Here is a 27,133-nt window from a genome sequence, read left to right on the forward strand (position 1 = left end):
AGCACCTGCTGATGAACCATTATTGGCTACATTTCGCATTACAGTGGCCTCAGCTTTTCTCTTTTTCTTGGTTGGCTGATAGAGGTGTAATGCCAAATGCACAACTTTTAATGAAATGTAATGTAGTATATATAATAACTGAATAATATAGTTCTTTTATTACGTTTACTCAAATAACGTCCTTTAAAGTAGTGATTTCAGGTGGTGGTGTTCAAAAATCAATGCAAATACAAAAATAACTGCTTAGCAGGATTCACCTGCATATGTAGTTAATATGTAGTCTGAGCAGCATGCTTTATCTCAGCGAACGAAGATGTGGTTTAGAGCAAGCCAATCACAGAAAGCAAATGTTAATAAATCACATAGATCCAACAGGCCACTGGGCCGGCACATCGCCTGTTGCCTGTATGTTCATTCTCTTTCTAGACCAGAAGGAGAACGAAGCAAGTCAGAGACCATTTCCCACTAATTATTCCTTTTATGTTTTTTACATTAGATTTTAATTTCTTTTCAGATGCCTGTGATTCGACTATGGTTCTTTGCCACCTAGTATTTGCTTTGAGCAAAAATGGATGCATGTGTGTGCATTTGAGAGATAAAGTGAAAAGGGACCGACATGAAAACGAAGATCTCCTCTGCAGTGATACCACCTATGAAATGTATCCTTTACAGAGATGTTTGGACATTGAATAATGGACTGCTATTACAAGCCCAGACTCAAACACGCTTCTCAACGATCCATGTGGAGAATGGGTAACTTTAAGGTAATGTTTCAAGCAACTTAGCACTACTTCAAAGTTTTTACATTGCACTAGTTGTGTCATATTTGTTGTACTGATGGTAGTTCGATTTTTAAGAATGTTATGAGATTATTTCAAGTGTTTTAAAAACATTTACTATGACCTCTACATTTATTTTTGTGCTTTGTTTAAATTACTGCATTATGTAATCGTGTTTTGGTCTGTGTCCAAAGCCACAACCTTTTGACACTGTCTGTATTTGTATGATAGTGGCAATTATATCTTTATCTTAGCTAACTTAAGTTCACAGGAAACAAGACAATATGATTTTTTCATTGCTATAAATGAACGTAGAATGTACACTTTTTTTGAACTGGTAGTAGTTTTTCCCGGAATCGAGTGGCCGTTATTATTCAAAACCAAATGATTATCTACAAGATCTGAGTTCTTAGAAAAGTAAAAGACCATCTTGTTTTGACAGATGCAAACCTATTGGTGATAAATGGCCAACTGTCACATGGAGCCTGAGGGGAGGGTCTAAAGGCCCTTAGAGAAAGTGGTTATAAACATGAACATGCCTAGAGATTACAACCAGTTATCTGTGAGTATGTCGTTTGCTCGTTTTTTTTAATATGACCATATGCCACCTGGTAACATGCCTGACATGATCACTTTTAATCATCTTACACTTTAAAATGACTTCAAAGCATTTGGAAACGGTTAGGGATCATGGCAAAGCTAGAAGAAAACAAATATTCATTGAGCAGAAGAAAAGGAGGTGAGTACAAAAATTGATGTTTTTATGCAAAACAAATATTGAATGTAGACACTGTGCATACAAAGTCTGCTATTGAAATATCATTCATTGCTGATCTCATTGAAACTGCATTTGCAGTTACTTTTATATGATTTTTAAAGAGATTAAATTAATTCATTAGAACTATTCTGAGCATCTAAGACAAAACAAACATACTAAAACAATTTAAAATAAATTTCTAACAAATTTTAATCAGAAGTATTTTATTAAATAATGTATTTTATTTTTCGTTTATTAATAATAATTAAGCTCAAATGTGTGACCTCCTGGGTTAACCATATTTGATGCACCATTACCGTATTTGATGCTAAATTAAATAATTTTCACTTTCATTTTGGGTGAACTATACATAATGCATAATGTTGCATTTTTGTATTGTGATATATTGTGACATGATCTATAATTACAGCCCTAGTTATTAAAGATAAAATTTGTTATATGTGTGGATTCCGCTGTTGAAACCCTTAATAGGAGTAACCAAAAAATAATATACTATTTGAGTCATTAAATCCACACAGTTTTCATATTAGCCCAATTTCTCACATATGCACTATACCTTGTCTAGTCCAGAAATATCCAGAAAATCTAATTTTATCTAAAAACAAATATTGTATGTAGATACATTCTGCTGTGAGTCTGTTATGCGGAAAGATATTGCAAAATAACTGAATGAATGATATTGTTTAAGATTCATTGCATTCCATTGAAGCTGATTAATTAACAATTAATAGTTATTTATTTATTTTGCAGATAGTGGCAGTACATTACTTGGAACTAACCTGAAAAAATTGTGACCAAATGCATAAATTAAAAATAATTTCATTTCATTTTTAACTAATTTTTCTGATTTTATTCGGTAGACAAAAATGGTTAAAAAGTCAGATAATACTTAAAGAACAAATGAGTCATTTGCAAAAAAAAAACATGCAAAAATCATGATACAGAGTTATTATACATATTTGCATGCCACTAGATAGTCCATAACTATATTTACCCGAAAGTGCATATTTACCTAAAAGTCCTTTCCATTTTAAGCGATTTTTGTTAAAATAAATAACAATTTTAATTAAATATAAAATAATGGATTTATGTTGCAAAAATCAGCAATTGTTTTACCTTTATCTGTTTACATTTTCAGGCAAAAAATCAATTAAGCAATTTCAAAGTGAGTGCAAAAAGCGTGTAAATGCACGTGGGGATGTATTTTCACGAGGCATGACATTGTATCAGAAGCTGCAGGCAACTACGCTTGCTAGTGATAAGACAAAGTGACGCAGTCATGACGTCTCTTTTTCCATTAGTACTGGTCTGCAGGGGACATTGTGGCTTTAGAACGTCCTGTTCTTTGAATGATGCTAATAGAGAATCAGGCCAATGACAGCAGGCTCATACAACCAAAACAATGTCATTTAAAATGTTTGCATGTTCATAGTTAAATTTCAAAGTGGTGGTAGATGCAAATGTTTTTGTACAAAATTAACATTACATGTAGATGCACCATGCATTCTGAGTTTGTCATGCTGAAAGATATACACTACCAGTCAAAAGTTTTTGAACAGTAGGATTTTTTGAAAGAAGTCTCTTAGCTTCGATCACAGAAATAAATTACATTTTATAATATATTAAAGTAGAAAGCAGTTATTTTAAATTGTTATTTTATTTTAAACTGCTTTTGCTCTACCTTGGATCAAATAAACACAGGCTTGTTGAGCAGATGAGAACCTTTCTTTAACCATTCTTTAAATCTTACAGTTCATAAACTTTTGACTGGTAGTGTAGCAAAGAACTGATATAGTAAAACAACGCAATTTAAAATGTTCATGTTTTTTGATTAAATACAGGGTCTGCACAGAATGGAGAAAAGCACGTTCTCGTTTGGCGGCACGGAGCAGGAGGACAAAGGAGAGTCAGCTGTTCAAGGAGTTAACTGCTCTTCTGCCTCTGGACCCGAGTATGGATGGCCAGCGAGACAAAGCGTCAGTCATACGTCTCACAATCGCTTACCTTCACCTGAGGGATCTTATGAACACCCTAGACTCCTATGCACTGACACAGTCCTCTCCTCCATCACCAGGTAGAAAAAAAAAGGGTTGAAAATAGATAATGGGGTTGAAAGAAAGCAAGTTTTCTAAAGGCCGTTGTGATTGTAGGAATATCGGCTAAATCTCATGAGAGGGAGTTGCTAGATTCTGCCCTTGGAGGGTTTGTGGTTTTGTTGTCTTTGAATGGCAAAGTCATCTTCACCACAAAGGGCGTAACTACACACACTGGATTTAACCAGGTGATGACACTAAAACTAAATGAATTGCATGTACTTCGAATTAGTTTACTGGCAACTTTACGAATTCTCATGTTTCTTTCCAGATGGATTTGATTGGAAGGAGTTTGTTTGAGTTCTTGCATCCATGTGATCAGATGGAGGTCAAAGACATTCTCACAAAACTGATCGGTGAGCACTTCTTGTTGAAAAGACCCATTTTGAGCACAAATTTCCATCTGGTTTATATGGAAGCCTGTTTCCGCCACTGAATGAAAAATAAAATAGGTTATTGCGACGTTTTCACTTTTTTTTTTTAATTCTGACTTTATAACTTGCAATTGCAAGTTTATATCTCACAATTCTGAGAAGAACCATCAGAATTGTGGGATATAAACTAGCAATTGCGAGTTATAGTCAGAATTGCAAGATATAAACTCACAATTCTGACTTTTTTCTCAAAATTGTGAGATAAAAACTCACTTTGTTATAAAGTCAGAATTGCTTGATATGGACTCGCAATTCTGAGAAAAAGTCAATTCTGACTTTACAGCTCACAGTTGTGAATTTATATCAGGCAATTCTGAGAAAAAAGTCAGAGTTGTGAGTTTATATCTCGCAATTTTAACTATTTCTTGCAATTGTGAGTTTATATCTTGCAATTCTGACTTTACAACTCACAATTGTAAGTTTTAACACAATTTTGAGAAAAAAAAAGTCAGAATTGTGAGTTTATATCTCGCAACTGTGACTTTTTTCTCAGAATTGCAAGTTCTTATCTCGCAGTTGCAAATTTATATCAGTTCTGGTAAAAAAAAAAGTTTTTTTTTCGCAATTGCATGTTTATACTAAGCAATTCTGACTATATAACTCGCAATTGTGAGTTTATATCACAATTCTGGGGAAAAAAGTTAGAATTGTGAGCTTATATCATGCAATTCTGTGAAAAAAAAAAAGTCTGAATTTTGAGTTTATATCTCGCAATTCTCGCGTTTTTTCTCGCAAATGTGAGTTTATAACTTGCAATTGTGAATTTATATCAATTCTGGGAAATAAATTAAGATTTGTCAGTTTATATCACGCAGTTCTTACTTTATAACTCGCAATTGCGGGTTTATATCAACTCTGGGGGGGAAAAAAGGCAGAATTTTAAAAACTCACAATTCTGACATTTTTTCTTGTAAAGACTGATATGTTCTCAGAATTGCTAGTTTATATTTCACAATTCTGAGTTAATAACTCACAACTGCATGTTATAAAGTCAGAATTGCGAGAAAAAGTCACAACTGCAAGATATAAATTTACAAGTCAGAATTGTCAGAAGTGTCAGAAGAGTCAGAAGAGTTTGTATCTTGCAGTTCTGACTTTGCAGCTTACAGTTGTAAGTTCATATCACATAATTCTGAGAAAAAAGTCTGAATTGTGAGTTTATATCTCGCAATTTTAACTATTTCTTGCAATTGTGAGTTTATATCATGCAATTTTGAGAAAACTCACAATTGTGAGTTTATACCATGCAACTCTGAGAAAAAAAAGTCTGAATTCTGAGTTTTTAACTTGCAATTGTGAATTCATATCAATTGTGGGAAATAAATTCAATTTAATTTAATTTAATGAATTTTATTTTATTTTATTTTATTTTATTTTACAAACTGCTTCAAACCAGCGCCTTGGGCTTTATTTTATTTTAGTTTAGTTTTTTTGTTTTGTTTTACAAACAGCTTCAAACTCAGCGCCTTGGGCTTTTTTATTTATTTCATTTTGTTTTTTAAAGTTTTTATTTATTTATTTATTTAATTTATTTTTTTCTTATGTTCTGCTTTACAAACTGCTTCAAACCCAACACCTTGGGCTTTTTTTTTTTTTTACATTTGTTTTATTTTATTTTATTTTATTTTAGGAGATCATATCAGTCAGAAAAATCTCAGAATTGTATGCGTTTTTGTATCGCAATTTTGACTATTTCTCGCAATTGTGATTTTATAGTACACAATTTGGAGAAAAAAGTCAGAAGTCAGATTTATATCTTCGAATTCTGACTTTACAACTCACAGTTGTGAGTTTATTTCATGCAAGAAACTGAATTTTAAGTTTATATCTTGCAATTCTGACTTTCTTTCTCACAATTCTGACATTTTGTCTTGTAAATGCAAGTTTATGTCTCAATTATATCTCAAAAGTCAGAATTGTGAGACAAAAAGTCACAATTACCTTTTTTATTTTTTATTCAGTGGCGGAAACGGGCTTCCATAGGTTTATGATCTAACTGGTTTCTAATATTTCAGGAAACCGAGAACAGCAAGAATGTGAAGTGTTCCTCAGAATAAAAAGTGTGATGAACCAGAAGCTGACTCCTTGGAAAGTAAGAATACATTGTTGGTTTTCCATTGTTTGCAAAAGAGCACACAATTTTTCATTGTTTTCACATCTTTGCTTTCGCTGTCTGAAGATTATTCAGTGTATTGGAAAGAAAAAGTCATCTGCCACACCTGGATCCAGTTGTCTAGTTCTTCAGTGCAGGGTTCTGCCCATGCAGGAGCTCATTGAACTCAATGCGGCGCTGAATATAAGTACGTTTATGAGTGTACACAGCCCAGACATGAAGTTCACCTACAGCCACTCAAGGTATGAGCTTAAATATGCTGCTTACAAAATGCTAAATCCTTTCACCTTCTTTGGGCTGTCTTTATATTTGAAGCTCATTTTTGGCTCAGGGTTGTGAAGTTGACCGGCTTTCGTGACACAGAGCTGCTGGGGCAATCCGTTTACCAGTACTATCATCCATCAGACTGCCAGCAAATCCGCAAGGCACACGTTTACTGTAAGTGAGATATCTTGCCGCTTTGTATGCTTAATTTTACTTTTATTATGCCTTATGTGTTAAATTGTTTTTGGTTTTGTTTTATTTCAATTTCAAATCCAGTACCCTGGGTTTTTATTTTATTTTATTTTATTTTATTATTTTTTTTATTAAATGCTTCAGACTCAGCCACTTGGGTATGCTGGGAAAATTATTTATTTTATTTTATTTCATTTTATTTATTATTTTACAGTATATTTTACTCTGTTTCAAACCCAGCACTTTGGATTTTTATTTATTTATTTTATTTTATTTTATTTTATTTTATTTTATTTTATTTTATTTTATTTTATTTTATTTTATAAAATGCCAGCAACTTGGGCTGTAGGCAAGGAAAATAGATAGCCAGTTTATTTTATTTAATTTTAATTTTCTAAACTTCAAGCTTCAGCACCTTTGGCTTTTTTATTTAATTTTTTAATTTAATAATTATTTTTTTAATTATTTTTATTTTTATTTTTATTTAATTTTCGACACTGCTTCAAACCCAGCACCTTGGATTTTATTTATTTATTTATTTATTTTATTTATTTATTTTTTTATTTCTTATTTTGGATGGCCAGTATATTTTACTTTATTTAAATTTTCTAATTCGCTTCAGCACCTTGGGCTTATTTTATTTTTATATTTTATTTTATTTTATTTATTTATTTTATTTTGTTTTGGATGGCCAGTATAATTTACTTTATTTTAATTTTCTAAATTGTTTCAAACCCAGCACCTTGGGATTTTTATTTTGTTTTGTTTTAGTTTAGTTTAGTTTTATATTATTTTATTTTATAAAATGCCAGCAACTTGGGCTGTAGGCAAGGAAAATAGATAGCCAGTTTATTTTATTTCATTTAATTTTCTAAACAGCTTCAGCACCTTGAGCTTTTTTAATTTAATTAAATTAATTTTTTATTTTATTTTATTATTTTATTTTATTTTGGATGGCCAGTATATTTTACTTAATTTTAATTTTCTAATCTGCTTCAAATCCAGCATCTTTTTTAATTTTATTTTATTAAATGTTTTCAAACCCAGCAAATTAGGCTGTAGGCAGGAAAAATTGATGGCCAGTTTATTTTACTTTATTTTAATTTTCTAAACTGCTTCAGCACCCTAGGCTTTGTTTTTTACTTATTTTATTTTATTGTATTGTATTTTTTTAACTGTTTTGCTTTCTATAGAAGAAAGAATGTCATACATGAAAATGTATAAATAACAGAATCATTACATTTTGTAATGAATTATCTCTTTAATAGCGTTTAATTCTCTGCCCGATACAGTGCTTTCCAAGGGTCAGGTGTCGACAGGTAAATATCGGCTGCTGCATGGACATGGTGGCTATGTGTGGGCAGAGACAGACGCGTCATTGGTCTGCAACAGTCGTACTGGTGTGCCAGAGAGTGTCGTCTGCATCAATTACATTCTTAGGTTAGAAAATTAGCACTAGCAATGCCAAGATCATAGATTTAATTCCCAGGCACTTATTATTTTTTTCATTATTTAATTTTAAATTTTCACTTTGTACCATTACAGTGGAGTGGAGCAGCCAGATTTGACATATTTGCTGAAGCAGACAGAACAACTACTGAAACCACGTGACTCCCTTCACCCAGAATCCCAGCCTGCCCCTTTTCCACTGACTGCAGCCCAGCAAGACAAAAGAGGCCTTAGAATTAAATCAGATGAGCACAATAGTCCTACAACACCTCCAAACCAAAGAGGTAAACTTAACATGAGAAAATAAAACAGGATATGATGTTTCATATATTAAAAACTGTTTATCATAATAATGAATTTTTTGCTCAGAGGGTGACATACAGGAAGTTCATGACTGTACAGAGATCACACATAACACAGAACAGTGCTGCAATTTCAACTGCGTGAGTATCTTTACAAAAGTTACTGATATCAGATATTAATACCTTAGTACTTTGATATATTTCATGGGCTTGAATTATTAATACTATACTCATAGACCAAACATATTTACACTACTGTTCAAAAATTTGGGGTTGTAAGATATTTTAGTGTTGCAAAAAACATTTATTATTATCAATTTCGAAATCAGTCAGTCAGTAATACTTACTGACTCCAAATTTGTGAATTTTAGTATATATATTTATGAAAAAACCTTCCTGTGTGCTGTGCTTTACTGTAGGATCTGTGTGAGTTAGACTTGGACAGTCTAGCTCCATACATTCCAATGCACGGAGAGGACTTCCTGCTGACTCCCATTTTAGAGGGGACAGAGGACAGTGCCGAATTAAACATGTGTGGACCATCATTCAGTATTCCACATCAAAAACTGGACCCTCAGTTGCAAAATTCAGAGGGAACGTTTTTTCTACCTGTAAAGAGCCGTACACATACCCAACAAAGTCTCAGTCGTTATTTTCTAACAAACAGGTATGTCTAATAAGCAGAGGTGGGTAATCCAAGTGCCATGAGTAAAAGTCCTCCCCAGTATTTTGTTCCAATCACCTGGATTTGCTAATTAGCACAGTTTTTCAGCCAGGAGGTCCGAGATTGGACCAAGTCATTCCTTTTGAGTCTCAAGCAAGTCTCAAGTAAAATCCCAAGCGCCTAAAGAGTTAAAGTTAATGAGATAATTGAATGATGATTGTCCATTAGTGATGAACACGTGCTGTTAACAAGCAGCATCATTGAAGAAAAGAGAAACACAAGAACTACAACTGACTTGAATCAACTGAACAAAACATTTCATCTCTCAAAATCTGATTAAACATCTCCACAAACAGCATCACCAGCTTCACTCATTACTAACCAAACTGACTTTATTTCATGTCTGCAGAATCTCTTATTGAGAATTAACAGAGGTTTAGATGTTGATTTTTTATTGGTCAAGAAAAGAAAAGAAAAAACACAGTGCCACCATAATTGTGGTCAAGGGTTGCTTTAGTTTGTCTCTTGACTCTTGGAGTAATTTAAAGTAATTTCAATACTGTTTTACGGCAAACATTTGTGCATTGCTGAATCAAAAGCTTGCAGCAGCAGATTAGCTCACACTCTCTCCATAGAACTAATTTGGATGAGCATCATGAAGAGGTCTCTCTCTTGGATTTGCTGAATGACAAGTAGCTATTGTAGAACTGCAATAAAAAAAAAAATCCTATTAAACAAATGTCACTGTAATGATTAAATATTGGAAGAAAAAAATTGCATTAGCTCAGGCTTTAAGACATGAACACTTATCAACAGTGGTGACAAGTGGAGTTTTTACTATGCTGTTACCCAGCATGAAGTGTTTTGTTGATTGGCACCATTGTTGTGATTCATATGCTGGTTCTTGATGTCTGTGTGTGTCAAAGTTGTACAGATGTTAAAAATGTTTGTATGCATTATACAGGTTTTAATTGAATTCACTGTAACTGTTAGAAGAACACTATGCTTGCATGCTGTAGTTCTGCAGATTTGATAGTGCAAAACCTAAATAAATAAGAAGAAAATAAAGTTATTTTGGGTGTGTCCAGGTATGCTCATGATGACCATCTCACCATATAAAAACAGCTATTAGCTGCTAAAGGTACAGCTCTGATCTCACTACTTTACAACACCTTGCGCATCGTAACAGCAAGATCTAACCCAGGAGACAATGGTCAAGAGCCCAACTAAAGCAAATACTGATCTCCCCAATGGTGACATCATTTTAACCAATAAAACAACAACATCTGATCCTCTGTAATAACAACAGATGTTCATCACTAATGCTCAATCATCATTCAATTATCTCATTAACTTTAACTCTTTAGGGGCTTGAGACTTGCTTGAGACTCAAAAGGAATGACTTGGTCCAATCTCGGACCTCCTGGCTGAAAAACTGTGCTAATTAGCAAATCCAGGTGATTGGAACAAAATACTGGGGAGGACTTTTACTCATGGCACTTGGATTACCCACCTCTGCTAATAAGAAAAGTCATTTGGTGTTGTACAGTAATGCTTCTTTTTGCAAAGCTTTAATACACTACATTTATTCTGTTGTAGGATCAGTGATACTAACCTGATATCAACACAGCAGTGGAATGAGAGCCTTGATCTTGTGAACAGAATTTCGAAGGTATTGTGCTCATTACAGTTACTTCTAATCCTCCAATTTACAGCCTGTTGATTTTGCTTAGACTTAATGGAACTGCTTCCAAAAATGTAGAAAATAAAGTGCCTTGCAAAAGTATTCATACCGCTTCGTTTTTATTTTATTGCTTTAAATAGTTTTTTTTCCACATCCATCTACACTTCATACACCATAATGACAAAACAGATTTGTGACTACTTTGCAAGTTTATTAAAAATAAAACACTGAAATAAGTACATTGCATAAGTATTCATACCCTTAACTCAGTACTTAGTTGAAGCACCTTTACAGCCTCATGTCTTTTTGGGTATGATGCGACAAGCTTCGCGCATCTGCATTTGGCAATTATTTGCCATTATTCTTCTCACCTTTTCACCTCTCAAGCTGTGTCTGCCAGACATTTTCAGATTCTCCAGAAATATTTGATTGGATTCAAGCCAAGGCAAGTTGTTTATAAGCCACTTTTGCTGTGTGCTTAGGCTCATTGTCCTGTTGGAAGGTGAACCTTCTGCCCAGTCTGAAGTTCTGAATACTTTGGACTAGGTTTTAATTTAAGGCTATCTCAATGATGCACTGAGATTTTCTTCTACTCTGACGAGCCCCTCAGTCCCTGCTGCTAAAAAAAAGCCCCACAGCATGAGGCTGCTACCACCGCACTTTACTTTTGAGATGGTACTCTGCAGGTGATGAGCAGTGCCTGGTTTCCTCTATACATGATGCTTGGAATTGAGGTTCACCAGGCCAGATAATCTTGTTTCTTACAGTCTGAGAGTCCTTAGGTGCTTTGTTGCAAATTCCAAGTGGGCGTTCATGTGTCTTCAATGAGGAGGATTGAGTTTGGCCACACCGCCATAGAGACCAAATTGGTGGAGTGTTGCAGTGATATTTGTCCTTCTGTAAGTTTTTCCCATCTGCATATATGATCATGGAGCTCAACTAGAGTGACCATCATCTTCTTGGTGACCAGTCTAACCAAAGCCCTTCTCCATCAATTGCTCATTTTGGCCAGGAGGCCAGCTCTAGGAAGAGTCCTAGTTGTTCCAGATTTCTTCTATTATGGCTAATGGAGGCTACATGCTTCTGTGAACCTTCAGTGCAGCAGATTTTTTTCTTAACTCTTGCCCAGATGTTTGCTTTGAAGCTCTACAGGCAGTTCTTTTGACCCCAGGGTTTGGTTTTTGCTCTGATATGCATTTTCAGCTGTTAGGCCTTTTATTGAGAGGTGTGTGCCTTTCCAGATCATACTCATTCAAATGAATTTGCCACAGGTTAACTTCACTCAAAGTGTAGTAACATCTACAAACAATATGAATGCTCCTGAGCAAAATTTCAACTGTCCCAGATAAGGGTATGAATACTTATGCAATGCAATCATTTTTCGATTTTCAAAATATCTTAATCGTTTTTTTATTTCTAATAAATTTGCTAAATTGTTACAAACCTGTTTTGTGCTTTGTCATTATAGTGTATGGAGTGTAGATTAATGTGGGGAAAAAAAATAATTTAAAGCATTTTAATATAAGGCTGCAACACAACAAAATGTGGAAAAAATGAAGAGGTATGAATACTTTCGCAAGGCACTGTAACTAGCAATATTGTGTCTAAAACAGAAACATAAAATAATTTTTAAAATTCAATATTCAATATTGCCCCGAAAATATATTGTCAAGGTTGTCATCAAGTAACTGGACTTATTTCTGCTTCCAGGTTTATAATTATAATTATAAACAGCATAATTATCAGTTGTTCTCTTCGGAAAGTGAAACATATCAGAGGAGAGAAGATGCGCTTTTATCGCAACGTCCCAAAAGAACACGCTGGAGCTTTGGTAAGAGATCAGTTCCAGACTTAATAAAGTGTATTGTCTCAATTTACATGACACTTTTTACATTTTCCGTACTTTCACTAGATGGATCAACACCGAGGCCATATGGTGGAGTCCCAGATACACTTGGAGTAAAGTTCAGATCACTTCCAGAGAATCCTAAGCGTCATCCTCAGAACAGAAGACACCATGCTGATGTGAAAGCACTCCCAGCACCTTTGACTTTGCCTGTGTTGAGCGGGTGGGAGTGTGAGGTCAACGCACCTCTTGACCCCACATCATATTTGCTCCAAGGGACAGAAATTATAGCTGTTCTGGACCAAGTGGCCTCAAGAGTGCCTTGGTGCTGAGACAAAACAAACTTCAACACTAACAGTGTGCATTTGATGCATCATTGATGCATCTTTTTTAATAACAACACTTGCAAGTAGTCAACACCCGCAAGCATTGTCTTATTGAGTATATTACTAAAACCTGTGTGATTGTGGTAAAGTCTGTTTATAATTATCTAATATTGGGCTTTGCACTCTAAACGACTCATTTCTGAGGTTACAGTGGTAAGGCCTGTTCACAACAAAGGCAATGACTATAAAAATAAAAATCACAACTGTAACGACAACAACATAGAGGGACGATATCATTGGAATTACTTTGAGTAATAATAGAGTGTTTTCACGACGCGCCATCAATCAGCCATATTGGCGGCACACAACATAATGCCACTGAACCAAACAAAACTTGTATATTTCACTGATTATTGCTGCTGATCAATTATTGTCATGTTTTGGGCTGTGTTAATCGGTCGGACCAGGAAAAACATTTGGAGTACTATAGACTGCCAAAAGTTATAACAAATCAAAGGGAAGTGTGCAAAAAACTGTCTGAGGAACAAAAGGCGTTTGTGGTCAAACTCAACCAGGATTTCCAGGGCAAGAATCTTGACAACATTCATGTTTGTTCTTATCATTTCCAGTCAGGTAGTTAAAATATTAGGCTAATGTCTTAATTAATACTGCTAGTACATATTATACTTGCGTTTGTCAAAATATTGCACCCTTTCCTATAGTCTTTCTCTATATGATTCAGCAGCTTCAACACATTCTTGTAGTGGTTTAGACAACATAAAATAGCAGAACAACATATTCAATAGTACATTAACCTTGCAATCCATGCTGTTGTTTACATCAGAGTATCGCCAGTATGACCGCGCATGCGGGTAACTGACCAAACCGTGACATAAGTGCAAACCCTTTATAGTTATCGTTCTTGGTATGAACGGGCCTTTAGTAGTATATGTAAATATGGTTTTGCATCTTCTACCATTGCTGTGTTGTATTTCAGCATATTCTAGAAACCTTTATGAGTAAATAAGGATTTATTGTTTGCACTGTCATAAATGTATATCTTAATTCAGTATTTTTCATGTCTTTATTATATTATGTGCATTTTTTTTTTTAATTAAGTGACGTCAGAGTGTGTTTGGCACTCTTAATTGTTCCTTTTACATCTTGTTTCCATTTTATCAAATGGTGTATTATTAATATACCAATTAATAGTACATTTCATACTAATTTAATAAAGTTTTGCACATTACGAAATAAACTGTGTTCTTGAATGGTGTACACTCACATGAGGCTAGTTTAATTGTTTACAAAGCGTTTTTCCGCTTACTCACCCTCATGTCGTTCCGAACCTGTAAGACCTTCGTTCATCTTGGGAAACAAATTAAGATGTTTTTGATGAAATCTTAGGTACTCACAAAAAGTATTCTCGTAGCTTCATAAAATTGTGGTTGAACCACTGATGTCACATGGACTATTTTAACAACGTCCTTACAACCTTTCTGGGCCTTGGACGTGTCAGTTGCACTGCTGAAACTGAAAGCTCTCGGATTTCATCAAAAATATCTTAATTTGTGTTCCGAAGATGAATGAAGGTGAACTAATCCTTTGAAGTAAATAAAGAAAAACAGAACTCCTGAATGTACCTAATGACTAATACATCTTTTAAGCAAATTCCTATTGACATGTATAATCAGTACTAACAGCATCTACAAAACAAACCCAAATGCTTGTAATAATACATAAATCAATAATATTAGACCAGCTTTCTCGCAACAGTTTTTAATGGGGAAAAAAAATAACAGAATACAGTGTTCTAGAGAAAATTGTATGAATCAAGAATTCAAATCAAAGGGTATGAATTTACACACAAAACAATGTTTGTATATACACATCACTAGTTGCGACTTTATTAATTTTTAAAAGATGGCTAAAATGAGTAGATTTTGTGTGAAAGACCAGTTGTTTGGTTCCAGTATCCAGATCTATTTTGTAATGGTATTCCTGTGAAAAGAAGACAATAAAACAATTAACTAACAGAATGTTGATCGAGCATAATAGCTGGAATGGAAATCGTGAATAAATACTTACGCGTTCATGCTCTTCCCGCTTCCGCTCAGCACAATGTAAGGAGTTTTCTGGGACTTCTGCTTTTCCTGCAGAAGAGCAACGGTGCCCAGAGGAGTGTCACTGCTGCTCATCTTCTTCAGCAGCTACAGGAAAAATTATAACAAATTGTCAGACAACTTTTATGACCCATACCCAGGATTTGTACAGATACTGTAAAATAAAATTCCAGGACTTTCAAGGACTTTTCAAGCACTGCTTTTTTGATTTAAGGATTTAAGGACAATCAGAGATCTCATTTATGGTTTTGATGTTTTCTACTATTTAAGAAAAAAAAATAGCAAAATCTAAATCAAATGGTTTGCGTTCCACGCTTCTAGGTTCCTATCTAAAGAAAAAGAGTTGCAAACCTTCATTTCAGATCAGGACTCGGAGCACGGATCATGAATCATTCAGTTCACCCAATGATTCAAGAACACGCTCCAAAGTCCTGATCTGATTCAAATGATTCGTGACATGCGAAGTTCTGATCAAAATCAAATAATATGCGACTTGAGGTTCCAATCTAAATCAAATTATTTGCGATATGCAAAGTTTCGATCTAAGTCAAATGATTCGCAAACCCACTCTGATACGCGAACCATCATGTCAGATCAGGACTCGGAGTGTGAATCACAAATTATTCAAGTCACAGAATGATTCAAGAACCCGCTCCGAATCAAATGATTCACGATACGCAACTTGAGGTTCCATTCTAAATCAATTTATTTGTGATACGCAAAGTTCCGATCAAAGTCAAATTATTTGCTAACCCGCTCCGAAGTCCTGATCTAAATCAAATTTGCGAAACATCATATCAGATCAGGATTTAGAATACGGATCACGAATCATTCAATTCATGGAATGATTCAAGAACCTGCTCACAATTCCCGATCTGAATCAAATGATTCGTGATACGCAAAGTTTTGATCAAAATTAAATGATTCGGAATACTTGATTTGAGGTTTCGATCTAAATCAATTTAAAAAGTTATGATCCAAGGGAAATGATTCATAAACCAGATCCTAAGTCCTGATCTAAATTAAATGATTTGCGATACACAATTTGAAGGCCCGATCTGAATCAAAAGGTTTGCGATACACGATCCAACTGGAACGCTTCGAAACAGTGAATCATGTTGCAATGCAGTTTTTTTTAAATAAATAAATTGAAAAAAAACAAAAACAAAACTTTTTTTTTTTTTTTTTAAGTACAAGAGATGTCAAAATTCGAAAATGAATGGCTTTTTTAATTTGATCTGGTTTTTGCTAGTGAATCGCTTGACATAAGTTTGAATCAATCAGAGCGGTTTCAGCTTAAATGACTCGCTCAATTGATTTGGTTTATCTGTTCCTCTTTTTGAGTCTTCAGCCATGTTTACACGACACTGTCAGTACTACTGTTTAATATGCTTGGCGATCTAAAAAAAAAAAAAATAATAATCCATACCGCTTCCTCCTCGAGCTTTTTCATCCTCCTCTCAGTCTTCATCTTGCCAGAGCCCTTCCCATGGAAACGATGGGACAGCTGTCTGAAAGCCTGGAGGACGACAAATGAAGCTGAGCACTGTATAGAGAAGTAGATTTATCTAACGATACGATGGCTGAGAACAACCACATGTGCACGGACCTCTTTAGGGCAGAGCTTGCGACCAGATTCATCAACGTATTCGATCTTGACGTCTGGCTTGTAGTTATCCTTTTCTTTAAAATCCTGAGTGAAGCCTCTGTATTCCTCCCTCCTGCTGTACTTGTCATCAATATTCCTTGGGTGGAAAGAACAGAAAATTAGAACATCTCAGCGTTTTTAAAATAAGAAACAACCACTGGAGGATGTTTTGCTACATATACTTACATCTTGTCTTCAATGCAGTAGTTATCTTCTGGCAGAGCTGCTTTTGGGGCTTTGACACGAGCCACCTTCTGCATTTGTGTGTCCAGCAGTCCTGAAAGAGTTGTTGAATGTTGTTTTTTTAATTAATAAGACATTATTAACCATAACCAAAATCACATTTGGTTGCCATCTTACCTTTATTCTTGCACAGAAGTAGAGCGGCAGCAAGACCAGAGTTCACAATTGGCTCTTCATCCAGAATAGTCGTGGAGGCTGTTGAGAACTTTAAGAGAAAACAGAAAAATCATGTTGAAGTGAAGGTTTCACAATCCAACTGAGGTGTTATCAGTGAGGTGAGCACAAGACTCACATCTGCCTGGTTTTTCTCCTCATCCAGGTTGACGGTGCTCCAGCCCACGTTGTCATCCATATCAGAGTCCGATTGTCCGCCTCCTTCTTTCTCATTGTCCTTTTCGAAGTCCTGTATGATCAAAACAAAGCAGACACATTCAATACCAGCAAGTAAAACAATTATCCTAAGTGAGTAAAAAAAAAGGGTTGGGATGGTGTGTACCATAATGTCCTCTTGGTCCTCTCGGTTTCCTGACAGCCCGTAGGTGGGGATGTCTCCAAGTGTGCGGCAAAATTCAGAGGTGGCATTAAAGACGATGTTGTTCTTTTTGTCTGGGTCGTTATCATCATCTTCAGCCTTCACTAATCGATTCACATGCTCAGCCACCTGAAAACACCAATACAAGGATAAACTGAATAAACATTATATAAACATTATTTTTAATTATTACAAAAAAATATAGCTGAACACAGACATAATAAAAAAAAAAAAAAATTAAAGTAGCATTTATTACACTTACATTTATTTTCAGTGTGTTACAAAAACACTTGTGCTTGATTTATAAAGTGGGACTTAAAAATTTCAAAAGGCACTACAAAATCATCCTACATCACTGCAGAAATACCAACCCAGTGTGTACAAAATGAACATGCAAAGGTGGTCAAACGCCCTTCACAAAAAAAAGTAAAATAGCAATGTAGGATGATTTTGAAGTTGGAGGGGAAAATGAGATGGGAGTTTTTCGACACCCTAACTGTCATGATCCGGAGTCCACACAGAGCTAAACAAGCATTTGAGGTTAAAAAGTATATAACATGTTTGGGGTTTTTTTATCGTTTCGCTAGATAAGACCCTTCTTCTATGGCTGGGATTGTTTAGAGCCTTTTAAAGCTGCATTTAAACTGCATTTTGGACGTTCAAACTTCACCATAGAAGTCCACTATATGGAAAGAAATCCTGAAATGTTTACCTCAAAAAAAAAAACAATTTATTTACACCTGAAGAAAGAAAGATGTGAACATCTTAGATGACAAAGGGGTGGGTACATTATTTGTAAATTTTTGTTCTGGAAGTGAACTACTCCTTTAAATTACTTTTTCCCCACAAAAATCTAATCTACACTCCATAACATCATAATGACAAAGCACAAAACAGGTTTGTAACAACTTGCAAATTTTTTAGAAATAAAAAACTAAAAAGGTTCCATTGCATGACTTGGAATTTGCAACAAAGCACCTAAAGAACTCTCAGATTGTGAGAAACTAGATTGTCTGGATGGATCAACCTAATTTCCAAGCCTCGCATCCGGTTGAATGCAAACACTGCTCGTCACTTGCACAGTAGCATCCCAACAGTAAAGTGTGCAGTCTCATGCAGAGTAGAAGAAAATCTCAACACAGGAAAATCTAGAGATAGCCTTGATGAAAACCTACTGCAGAGCATCTAGAACTTCAGACTGGGCAGAAGATTCACCTTCCAACAAAACATTGACCCTAAGCACGCAGCAAGAGTGGCTATGTTAATGTCCTTGAGTGGCCCAGCCACAGCCTGGGCTTGAACCCAATCAAACATTTCTGGAGAAACCTGAAAATGTCTGCCAGTGCCCATCCAAGCTGACAGAGCTTGAGAGGTGAAAAGGTGGGGAGAAGAATGGCAGATAATTGCCAAATCCATATGTACAAAACCGTAATCATACCCCAAAAGATTTGAGGCTTGTAAAGGTGCTTGAACTAGCTACTGAGTTACTGTGAATACTTATGCCATGTACTTGTTTGAGTGTTTTATTTTTAATAAATTTGCAAAGTGGTCACAAATCTGTTTTGTGCTTTTTCATTATGGTGTATGGAGTGTAGACTGATGTGAAAAGAGGTAATTTAAATCAGTTTAACATAAGGCTGCAACACACAAAAAAAGCGAAGGGGTATGAATACTTTCGCAAGGGACTTCATATATATTTGCTAAATTGCTGAAGCAGCACTTCAGAAATGAAAAGTGCTGACCTTTTCTCCTGAGTCTTTGAGCATCTGTTTTTGTCTGAGTTTCCTCTGTTTCTCAAGCTGTTTCTGAAGCTCCTCCTCAGCTTCATCCTCTTCTAACACAACAGGCTCTGGAGGGGTGTAGTCCTCTGAGAGAGACAAGGAGAAAGCTTGTGAGTGCAGAGAATAGTGATGCAACTCATTTGAATTTCAAAGGGAAGAGCAGATGCCTTAAGAAAAAGAAAAAAATGGTTTTAACTTTAGACACGAAAAAAGTTCTCTCTCACCGTCATCACTAATGTCCATGTCAGCCATTCTAATATCATCAGACTTCTGGAGGACATCGCTGGCCTTGCTGATGGTTTCAATAGCAACATCTCTAGGCTCCACCCCCTGCTCCTCATCTTGCTTCTTACCTCGACCTCTAGACCTGTGTGCCAGAAGCAGTTTTGGATTGAATTAACTGTTGTTTCTGCAGTATTCAACAGCAAATGAGTAATGGCTTTACCTGGAGCCGAAATCTGAGCTACGAGTGTCGTCCACCAAGAGGTCATGAGCTTTGAGTATAGTCTCTTTCTTTCTGATTTTCTTCACTTTGCGTTTGGTCTTCTTAAAGCCCACCTAGTGTCACGCGTGTCAAAAAAAACACGTCAGTCAAGAATGAAACAAAATTTAAAACCCAGTGCACGTAAACCCATTGTTCTCACCATCTCCTGTGGTGTGTAGTATTCATGGGCGAGGGTGAGAGCAGGCATGTTCAAAGACTGGGCCTGATTGCGCAGGTTCTCTCTGATGGCCTGTAGCTCCCGTTCTCTCTCACCCCCAACAAAACCTCCAGTATTGAGCCTGAAACTCTTTTTCTTCTCCCCCTCGATCTCCTCATCATACTTTGACAGCACAGACTTTGGCTTTAACTAGAAAGAATTCAAAGAAACATGTTATGCAAGGAGGAAACTGCTTGATAAGCATCATCGGTACTTTGGCCATGTGAGGTTTTAATGGAGAATTTGCAATTCTTACAATGACCATGTCATCCACACTCTCCTCTTCTTCGTATGGTTTATAATCCGGCTTCTTCTTCTTTAGCTCCACATTTTTCTCTGCTTTTTCTTTATCAATCAGACCCACATTCACCAACACGTCCTCTTCCTCCTCCAGAACGCCTGTGAAAATCACCCACACAAAGAAGCTTTGAGTGTGCCCACGAGAGTGTGTGTAGGTGGTGTCAGTGATTTAGCAAATGCTTGTTCATCTAAAGCAACAGTACATTTTTCCACATTCAGCATCATTAGTTAGCTCACCTTTGTCTTCCAGAGTTAAGACGACCGTTTCCCCCTCTTTGAAAGACTCCATCTTGTGTTGAACCTTCAGCCCTTTGAGATCACGTGAGCCATATGCGTCCTGGTTAGTAAAAACAGATAAATCAAATCAACATATAAATGGATATGCAGTACTATAATAGATAATATATTATTAAGAAATACAAACATTTAGAAAAGAGAAACTAAACTATCAATAGCTGTTACATAATCAAAGCTACTTTCTCTTGCTATTTATAATCGTTTTTTATGCTGATTAAAGCAGTTGTTCTCCAGGGACCAGGGCCAAACAGACAGTCCCAGCAAACTTTGAAGGGACCAAAAGATGACTTAAAAGTGTTTAAAATAAGGCTAAATAAATAGCTAAAACAGACAAAAACCAAGATAATTTTTATTTTAATTCACCCCATTAACAACTGTCATTCTTTAAGAATGAGGTTTCCCATGGTCTTGGAAAACATGTACATGAGAAAGTCTATTTTTAAATAGTGTGATTTCTAGACATGGAAAATGAAAAGTACACTACCAGTCAAACGTTTTTGATTTTAATGATTTTTAAGTCTCTTCTGCTCACCAAGCCTGCATTTATTTGATCAAAAATACAGCAAAAGTAGTAATATAGTGATCAAAGAAACGGTTGTCTTAAAGGAGAAGTCCACTTCCAAAACAAATTTTCACATGTAATGTACTCACCCCCTTGTCATCCAAGATGTTCACGTCTTTCTTTCTTCAGTCGTAAAGAAATTGTTTTTTGAGGGAAACAGCATTTTTCTCCATATAATAGACTGATATGGTTAACTTCCAAAATGCAGTTTAAATGCGGCTTCAAACGATCACAAATGTGGATGTAGCCAAGAAAGAAGGGTCTTATCTAGCATAACGATTGGTTATTTTAATAAAAATAATACGATTTATATACTTTTTAATGCCAAACGCTCATCTTGTCTTACTCTGCCTGGACTGTTTTTGTTCCGGTTCATGACAGTATGTCGAAAAACTCCCATCTGATATTCTCCCTCAACTTCAAAATCGGTGTTTGATCTTCTTTGCATGTTCACTTTGCAAAGACTGGGTCGGTACTTCTGCAGCAATGTAGGATAATTTTAAAACGATTTTTGAAGTTGAGGGAGAAAATACGATTGGAGTTTTTCAACATACCCTAACTGTCTTGAGTCAGTAAACACAGAGTTCAGGGAGAGAAAGGCAAGACGAGCGTTTGAGATTAAAAAGTATTTAAATTGTATTTTTTTTAATCGTTTCGCTAGTTAAGACTCTTCTTCCTCGGCTGGGATCGTTTACAGCCGCATTTGGGATCGTTTGAAGCTGCATTTAAACTGCATTTTGGAAGTTCAAAATCGGGGCACAATATCAGCCCATTATATGGAGAAAAACCCTGAAATGTTTTCCTCAAACAACATAATTTTTTTACAACTGAAGAAAGACATGAACATCTTGGATGACAAAGGGGCGAGTACATTATATGTGAATCTTTGTTTTGGAAGTGAACTACTGTTGCTTTAGATGAACAAAAGATATCTATTTCAGATAAATGCTGTTCTTCTGAACATTTTATTCATCAAAGAAACCTGAAAAAAAATCTACTCAGAATTCTAATCAGAATATTAGAATGATTTCTGAAGAATCATATGACTGGAGTAATGATGTTAAAAATTCAGCTTTGAAATCACAGGAATAAATTACATTTTAAAATATGTTTTAAAATTTTACTGTTTTGTCTGTTCTTTGGACCAAATAAATGCAGTCTTGGTGACCAGAAGAGAATATCTTAAGTTTCCAATTGGTTATTGGTTTGAAATCGCTATTTTTTTAGTAAAAAATTCATTTATTAAAATGTATGAATATTAATTTTAATTATCTATAAGTATTCATTATGTATAATTGTTATATACTGTAATATATGTATTATATTTGGCTATTGTAATATTTTAATATATTGCCACTCCTAGTGTAAATAAAACCTAACAAAAAAAAAAGAAAAAAAAAAAAAGTTTCTTGAAGGAAAAATCAAGATTGTGAGGGGAATAAGGTCACACACACCCTCTTATCCTGTGCAAACTCCTGCTCGACCAGATTGCTCACACCAAACTCTTCATCCATCTCCTCTAGGAGCTTGGCCTGTTGAGAAAGGAATTGCACAGAAAACAAAATTAAATGTCTGATAAAGGCCAAGTAAAACAAAGCCAGTCAGTTTGTTGTCTCTACAACTGTCTCTTCTCTCTATCCTCACCCTCTTCTCTGCCATCTCCTTCTCCTTGGCTAGTTTGCGACTCCTCTCCACCCACGCTGCTGTGTCGTCCAGCCATGGCTCCTCGTCTCCTAATGCCTTCACCTTCCTAAAAACACAAAAGACATTTAGGCTGATATTAGTAACATTGAGAGTGTGTTCACACTTGTCATTTGGTTCGTCTGGTTTATTTGATCCGGACCAAAAAGGAAAATGATACATTTGGTCCTGGTCCGCTTAGTGTTCACACTGGCATTTTTGACAGCGAACCTAAAGATACCAAACCTAAAGGCATAGTGATACATTTACAACCTGATTGGTCGGGTTGAATGACGTGACGGAATTGACTGAACACTCCAAACAAAAGGAAAACATGCATTCGACTTAACTTCGAACACAAGCAATGCCGTCTGCTGGACTAAGCGCGCTCATTGTTGCGTGTATGTGATTTTATTCTCACCACCTGCGAATTCACAAAGAGCTCATAAAAGGCACTTTACCGCCTCGTTGCTTCACATTTGCCCTCTGCTCATTTTGATTTTGGATACACCGCTTGCTCTCTTCTGGAAATCATGTCGCATAGCGTCGCATCTTGTCATTACTTCCTGTTTTTGATTCGTTTAGAAGTATTTGGTCCTTGTTGCATTCATATTTCTTTCAAACTGCACCAGAGTTTGTTTGGAAGCGGACCGAGACCCATCTTTTTCCGCTTGTTTGGTGCGCACCAGGGTTCGGATGGCAGCGTTCACACTTACTCAAATGAACCGCACTAACAGATCAATCGCACCAGAGTTTGTTTTAATTGAACCAAACATGATAAACATGTTTGATTTAGTTTGACTAACATAGAACAACAACAGTAGAAGTTTTGTTATCTTTTGCAGGTGGCAAAAATTCCTACCCCAGTTTTTGATTGAGTAGACGCTTCTCTTTAAGAGCAGCCAGTTTCTCTCTCATCTCAGCCTGTTGTTTGATCTGGACAGGATTGATGGCCTCAGCCAGGAGGGGCTCCTCCTTAGTTCCAGCCTCTGAGGAAGCATCAGACAGTCATAGATTTAGAGTAATAAAAAGCATCAAATAATATGTTGCATTCAAAGCAATTAAACATGTACACTAACATTCAAAGGTTTGGGGTCAGTTTAATATTTTTAATGTTTTTGAAAGAAGTCTCATATGCTCACAAGGCTGCATTTTTTTATCAAAAATATAGTAAAACTGAAATATTTTTAGAGTTTAAAATAATTGTTTTTAATTTGAACATATTTTAAAAAGTAATTCATTCTTGTGATGCAAAACTGCATTTCCAGCATCATTACTCCAGTCTTCAGTATCACATGATCCTTCAGAAATCATTCTAATGTGCTGATTTGGTGCTCAAAAAAACATTTCTTGTTATTATCAATGTTGAAAGTTGTGCCGGTTAATTTTGTGTGGCTGCTGATACATTTCCAGGATAGACGATCCCAATGGTCTCTTTCTAATTATTACAGCTGATACAATTTAATGCACCCTTGCTGAACAAAAGCATTTTAACTGACTTCAAACTTTTGTGTGTTAGTGTATAAAATAGCACTTGGATGTAACATGATCAACAAATTCTTACCTTTCTTGCTTTCATTGAGATCAAGGGGTTTCAAGCCTAGTTTGGCCCTCAGTTTACTGCAAAACAAAGAGCAATAGCATTTAGCAAAATATACATATACATAGGCATTCAAAATTTTGGAATCAGTAAGATTTTAGGAAGTGATTTGTGCTCAAAGTCCTATTTATTTGATCAAAAATACAGAAAAAGTAATATGTAATATTATTGCAATTTAAAATAGTGCTTTTCTATTTTAATATACTTTAAAATATAATTTATTTCTGTAATGCAAAAAAATATTATGATTTATTTACTTGTGCTGCTGCTGCTTAAAATTGTTTTCAAAGCTGTGATACTTTATTTAGGATTCTTTGATGAATAAAAAGAACATTTATTCAAAATAGAAATCTTTTCTAACGGTTTAAGTCCTTACTATCACTTTTTATAAATTTAACACATCCTTGCTGAATAAAAGTATTAATTTCTCTCAAATAAAGACAGAAAGAAAAATTACTGACCCATACTTTGCAAGAAAAAATTCTATTTTCAATAAATGCTTTTTAATGTTTTATTCATCAAATCCTGAAAAAAATATCATCGGTTCCAAAAATAAATAGAAATAAATAAATAAAGTATTAAGCAGCACAACAGTTTCCAACATTGATTATAAATCAGCATATTAGAATGATTTCTGAAGGATCGTGTGACACTGAAGACTGGCTGATAAAAATTCAGCTTTGCATCACAAGAATAAATTCTATTTTAAAGTATATTAAAATAGAAAAACACTATTTTAATAGTGTTTAATATTACTGTTTGTTTAATCAAATAAACACAGCCTTGATAAGCAGAAATGACTTCTTTAAAAAACATCACTGATCCCAAACTTTTGAAAGGCAGTGTATTACATTTTCCCTTCCCGTTATAAATAAGGATACGCCACAAAACATACTTGGTCTCTTCAATGCTGAGTGAAGCATCACCACTGGCAGATTTGGGACCTGGCTCTGCAAAACAAGATGTTGACAAATATAAGCACCATCCAACTCAATGACTTCTGCCAAAGCCATAAAGCTTATTAGAAGTGGGACAATGAGATGTATGGCTACCATAGTGAATTTTAGTCAGAAATGAAGATACAGGCTGTGTTTCAAAACTTAATCATCTGCCTACCTAGACAGTCTAAAACATGCTGTCTAAATAGGCAATCACAGTTCCTTACATAATTTGCAACAGTAAAGATAGTTTCCATGATGGGATAATATTCTGGGATGTCCATCACAGAGTTTAACATAATATTTCTGCCATTTTAAAGCACATTTTGATGACAATGGTGCAGTACAGCAAATCAACACAGTTGTAGTAACTATTGAAATCTGTGGACAGGATGACTGACCGCTGTTGTCCTCGAAAGCAGGATCTGGCTTCTCTTTCTTGACTCTTGGCTCCGCATTGCTCCTGTCTGCTTTACCGCCCCGGTCCTTCTCTGCTCCCCGGCTGCTCCTCTCCCTGGAGCGGGATCTCTTTCGCTTCTCTCGCTCGCGGTCCTTCTCCTTGTCTCGGTCCTTGTGACGGTGTTTCTTGTGCTCACGGTGCCGGTCCTCTGGATCCCGGTCCTTCTCCTTCTCTTTGTGTTTCTTTGATGAACCCATATCGGGTCTGTCTGCGGACTAAATGTGCTATATGTGTCTTACTGCTCCTCAGTTGATTATAACACGGCGAACGGCTAAATATTTACGAAATATCAACAGTACAAAGACAACATGATACCAGAGCTAACTTATATTATGCGTGTTGTTATTAAGGCATTACTTCGTAGTTATGTGGGCAAAAAATGTAAATACTAAACAAACACAACTAGCACTACTTAAACAACACAATCGTATGATGAACGCGGTGCTGCTCTGACAACTTCCGGGTTAAATGGACAAAGAGGGAGTTACAACGCCATCTACTAGTATGGAGGACCTTAATCGCTATGCATTTTTTATCTTCTTCAGTATAAAGGCAGCTATTCTCATTTCTAAAACTCATTTATAGTGTATGAGAATAATATTGTTAGAAAGTATGATGCTTTTTGTAACACAATGTTAAAAGTTATTACTTGACAAAATAAATAACTGGATTTTAAATTCATTGTAAATATTTTGAATATAAAATCTTACTTGGAAAATTATTACTTTAATTTGTAAATGTTAGATTTATTAATGTTAAGAGAGAAATATCAATTTCAGTTCTGTTTTTGTATAGCTCTTTTCTTTTCATAGTTAATATTCTTAAATAGCAATAAATAACCTTACAGAAAATAGTGTCTCTCACTGCTCAGTGAGCAAGTTTAGGTGAGGAGAAAAAAAAACTATTTTCTGGAAACTGCATATGTTCTAAGGAGTTATGAACACCTATAATTAAAAGGATATATAGTTGAGGTCAAAAGTTTACATACACCTTGCAGAATCTGCAATGTTAATTATTTTACCAAAATAATTTGGATCTTACAAAATGCATGCTTTTTATTCAGTACTGACCTGCATAGGATATTTCACATAAAAGACGATACATATGGTCCACAAGAGAAAATAATAGTTGAATTTATAAAAATGCCCCCATTCGAAAGTTTACATACACTTGATTCTTAATACTGTGTTGTTACCTGAATGATCCACAGATGTTTTTTTGTTTTTGTTTAGTGATAGTTGTTCATGAGTGTCTTGTTTGTCCTGAACAGTTAAACTGCCTGCTGTTCTTTAAAAAAATCCTTTAGGTCCCACAAACTCTTTGGTTTTTCAGCATTTCAGAATG

The 27,133-nt window shown here is 35.3% G+C and overlaps 2 protein-coding genes across 3 annotated transcripts; one reads left to right on the forward strand and one right to left on the reverse strand.

Annotated features, from left to right (window-relative positions):
• The first annotated feature begins 593 nt into the window (after positions 1-593).
• Positions 594-13,767, forward strand: hif1al2 (hypoxia inducible factor 1 subunit alpha, like 2). Of its 2 annotated transcripts, XM_051094047.1 has the most exons (15): positions 594-764; positions 1,222-1,518; positions 3,399-3,631; positions 3,708-3,838; positions 3,922-4,006; positions 6,100-6,176; positions 6,264-6,439; positions 6,529-6,635; positions 7,946-8,093; positions 8,199-8,386; positions 8,472-8,545; positions 8,824-9,071; positions 10,668-10,740; positions 12,463-12,583; positions 12,665-13,767. In XM_051094047.1, the coding sequence occupies exons 2-15, from the start codon at positions 1,436-1,438 to the stop codon at positions 12,928-12,930; spliced, it is 2,010 nt and encodes a 669-aa protein (XP_050950004.1). In that variant the 5' UTR covers positions 594-764; positions 1,222-1,435; the 3' UTR covers positions 12,931-13,767. The 2 variants fall into 2 exon arrangements, with proteins under 2 accessions (XP_050950004.1, XP_050950005.1); XM_051094048.1 differs by lacking the exons at positions 12,463-12,583; positions 12,665-13,767 and adding an exon at positions 12,221-12,437.
• Positions 13,768-14,687: 920 nt separating this feature from the next.
• sart1 (spliceosome associated factor 1, recruiter of U4/U6.U5 tri-snRNP) lies at positions 14,688-26,254 on the reverse strand. The gene is made up of 20 exons (XM_051094046.1): positions 25,731-26,254; positions 25,287-25,341; positions 24,356-24,411; positions 23,654-23,780; positions 22,756-22,861; positions 22,566-22,643; positions 20,490-20,589; positions 20,209-20,351; positions 19,896-20,102; positions 19,697-19,809; positions 19,476-19,618; positions 19,213-19,337; positions 17,435-17,599; positions 17,231-17,341; positions 17,056-17,143; positions 16,882-16,972; positions 16,657-16,792; positions 16,477-16,566; positions 15,013-15,134; positions 14,688-14,925 (listed from the first exon to the last, which is right to left on the reverse strand). The coding sequence occupies exons 1-20, from the start codon at positions 25,984-25,986 to the stop codon at positions 14,907-14,909; spliced, it is 2,331 nt and encodes a 776-aa protein (XP_050950003.1). The 5' UTR covers positions 25,987-26,254; the 3' UTR covers positions 14,688-14,906.
• Between the last annotated feature and the right edge of the window lie 879 nt (positions 26,255-27,133).

Source organism: Labeo rohita, chromosome 21, assembly GCF_022985175.1.
Source record: "Labeo rohita strain BAU-BD-2019 chromosome 21, IGBB_LRoh.1.0, whole genome shotgun sequence".
NCBI lineage: Eukaryota > Metazoa > Chordata > Actinopteri > Cypriniformes > Cyprinidae > Labeo > Labeo rohita.